The sequence below is a fragment of the Triticum dicoccoides genome, unplaced genomic scaffold (genome assembly GCF_002162155.2).
Source record: "Triticum dicoccoides isolate Atlit2015 ecotype Zavitan unplaced genomic scaffold, WEW_v2.0 scaffold59965, whole genome shotgun sequence".
Classification (NCBI taxonomy): domain Eukaryota; kingdom Viridiplantae; phylum Streptophyta; class Magnoliopsida; order Poales; family Poaceae; genus Triticum; species Triticum dicoccoides.
In genome coordinates, this window is record NW_021285117.1 from 60,024 (window position 1) to 62,362 (window position 2,339).

Below are 2,339 nucleotides of genomic sequence, written 5' to 3' on the forward strand. Positions count from 1 at the left end.
GATAGTCGCAGACGTAATGCACCACTATATATTCTACTGGAGTTAGTTTGACTGAGTGGAATAGCGGGAGACCGATTGTGAAATAAATTATCTACGATTCTTCCACAGACTCGGCCGGTCTTCACCGGCTGAACTTTCGTTGGTCAAAATTAGGATGAGAGGAGAAAAGCCAAGGCCGGACCAGGAACGTACAAAGCTTCGGGCATATAAAAGACCCGTCCCTCCGCTACCATTCTTCCATTGTACCCAACCCAACACACCTCAGGCTTCCTTCTTCCAGCAATGGCGGCTCTGACCGGGGCAGCGCTCCTCCTCGCCAGCCTCCTTGCTCTCGCAGCCATCGCCAGCGGCAACACCGAAGGTGACATCCTCTACTCGCAAAGGCAGGTGTGGAAGGACCCCAACAACGTGCTGCAGAGCTGGGATCCCACCCTTGTCAACCCCTGCACTTGGTTCCATGTCACCTGCAACAACGTCAACTCCGTCATCCGAGTGTATGCCGTTATTACTACTCTGCTTTTCTGCAGTATGCACGATTCTTTTAAAAGTTCGGAAGACCTTTTTACTTGACCTTTCCACTCGGTCTGCACTAGTTTCGTTGAATCTCTGCAGAATTTTGAAGAGGAACCATAATTGTGTTCTTCCTCGCTCTCTGCAGGGACTTGGGGAATGCAGGCCTCTCAGGCGCCCTGGTTCCTGGACTGGGACGAATGGTGAACCTTCAGTACCTGTAAGTACCACTGCAACTTGCTGCACTGTACAGACTTGTCAAGTTACACTCAAAATTTCCTGCATAATGATCAATATTCTCATCTTCATAGGGAGCTGTTTGGGAACAATATCAGTGGACCGATTCCAGCAACCCTCGGCAACCTGACACGCCTGGTCAGCCTTGATCTCTACGACAACCTTCTCACAGGCGCGATACCAGCCTCGCTCGCGAACATTGGGACGCTGCGTTTCCTGTAAGAATCTTGCTGCAGCGCTTTCGGATGACGAGAGGTTGAAATGCTTATTGTCTCCAACTGCTGAAAACAATCTGTTGGTGTCTTATCTGCAGGAGGCTGCATGGGAACAAGCTTGCAGGTGGTATACCGGCGTCCTTGGGCAATCTGACGAAGCTTCAAACTTTGGAGCTTCAGGAGAACATGCTGACCGGCACAGTGCCGCTGGAAGTCCTCTCTCTTGTTCTTCTTGGGGACTTGACTGAACTGTGAGTAGTACATACAGTTTCATTTCAAACACCAGAAATTGCATCAACTTATTTCCTTCCTTTCCCAGTGGCTTTCACTTATAGTATTTTTTATCTTCATGCAGTAACGTTGCCAAGAACAGTCTGGCCGGCACTGTCAAATCATCTAAACCAAGAGGTAGGGATGCATATATTTGTGATCTGCAGCTCTTTCGTCTTGACGGATTAAGTTCTCCAGTTCTTTTTTTTGTGTGTGTACAATACATGTATAGGTTTGCCGCTTTAATTTGTGCTCACAAGAATTTTCAAATTGACATCATTTGCAGTAGCTACCGTCATCCAGGACACACTCAAGACTACACGTCTACACGCTGAGCAGCACTGAAACCTGAACTTTTGTAGGAATAAAGTGAATGTTTTTTCCTTATGAAACTGCTGGAAGAGGCTGTAGCCTTTTATTCCGTTAAGAGTCCGACCTTCCATCCATTTCTAGAGAGAAAAATGGAAAAGGTGAAAGGTGGTTGAATGCATTGTAATCAGTGCGACTTCGTAATAATGAATCTTTCTCTGCACCTTTAGTGCATACCCTGTGTTATCCGTTATGTATATTCATATCTCAGGAGAGTATAGAAACCCTTGACACATATGGACCGGTAACTCCATTCCATGGGCTTTCTCTTGCTATGTGCGAAAAGGAAGCATGTGATGGCCATTAGTGTTTTTGATGGCTCGAAAGTTGCCTCTGAACCTCCTTATTCCAGATGGTTGCGACTTACAGCCATCTGAGGTAACCACTATTATCGATGGATTTTGTTTGAAGGCATCTACAATAGTTATCATTGTAGATGATTTAAGTCTCTTAAGGACAAGAATGAACGGTTCCACTACTACCGCGCTGCTCGGAATCGCGCCGCTCCACAACTCCGCTCCCGGAGCGGGCGGAGCTGCAGTTGAAAATCACAGAGCTGCAGTTTCCTCGCTCCGTGGATTCCGGGAGTGGGTGGGTTGCCGAACAGGGTGTACATAATGAAAAATAGTTAATGCAAAATAGTGTGGGCAAGAGCTAAATCCGAGCACAAACCACTTATTGATATTTCACACACTACCCTTCTGATTTATATTACCGAGTGTTGGGAACAAGTGCCTA

At 46.8% G+C, this 2,339-nt stretch overlaps 1 protein-coding gene across 1 annotated transcript; it reads left to right on the plus strand.

Moving 5' to 3' along the window:
• Positions 1–261: 261 nt before the first annotated feature.
• LOC119347179 (LRR receptor kinase BAK1-like) lies at positions 262–1,746 on the plus strand. Its single transcript, XM_037616089.1, has 6 exons — positions 262–494; positions 659–730; positions 822–965; positions 1,061–1,213; positions 1,318–1,370; positions 1,519–1,746. The coding sequence occupies exons 1-6, from the start codon at positions 283–285 to the stop codon at positions 1,575–1,577; spliced, it is 693 nt and encodes a 230-aa protein (XP_037471986.1). The 5' UTR covers positions 262–282; the 3' UTR covers positions 1,578–1,746.
• The last annotated feature ends 593 nt before the right edge of the window (positions 1,747–2,339 follow it).

Coding starts and splice junctions, on each gene's coding strand:
- LOC119347179 (XM_037616089.1), top strand. CDS start 283: ATGGCGGCTCTGACCGGGGCAGCGCTCCTCCTCGCCAGCCTCCTTGCT. Junction 731..821: donor ATGGTGAACCTTCAGTACCT/GTAAGTACCACT, acceptor TCATCTTCATAG/GGAGCTGTTTGGGAACAATA. Junction 1,214..1,317: donor CTTGGGGACTTGACTGAACT/GTGAGTAGTACA, acceptor ATCTTCATGCAG/TAACGTTGCCAAGAACAGTC.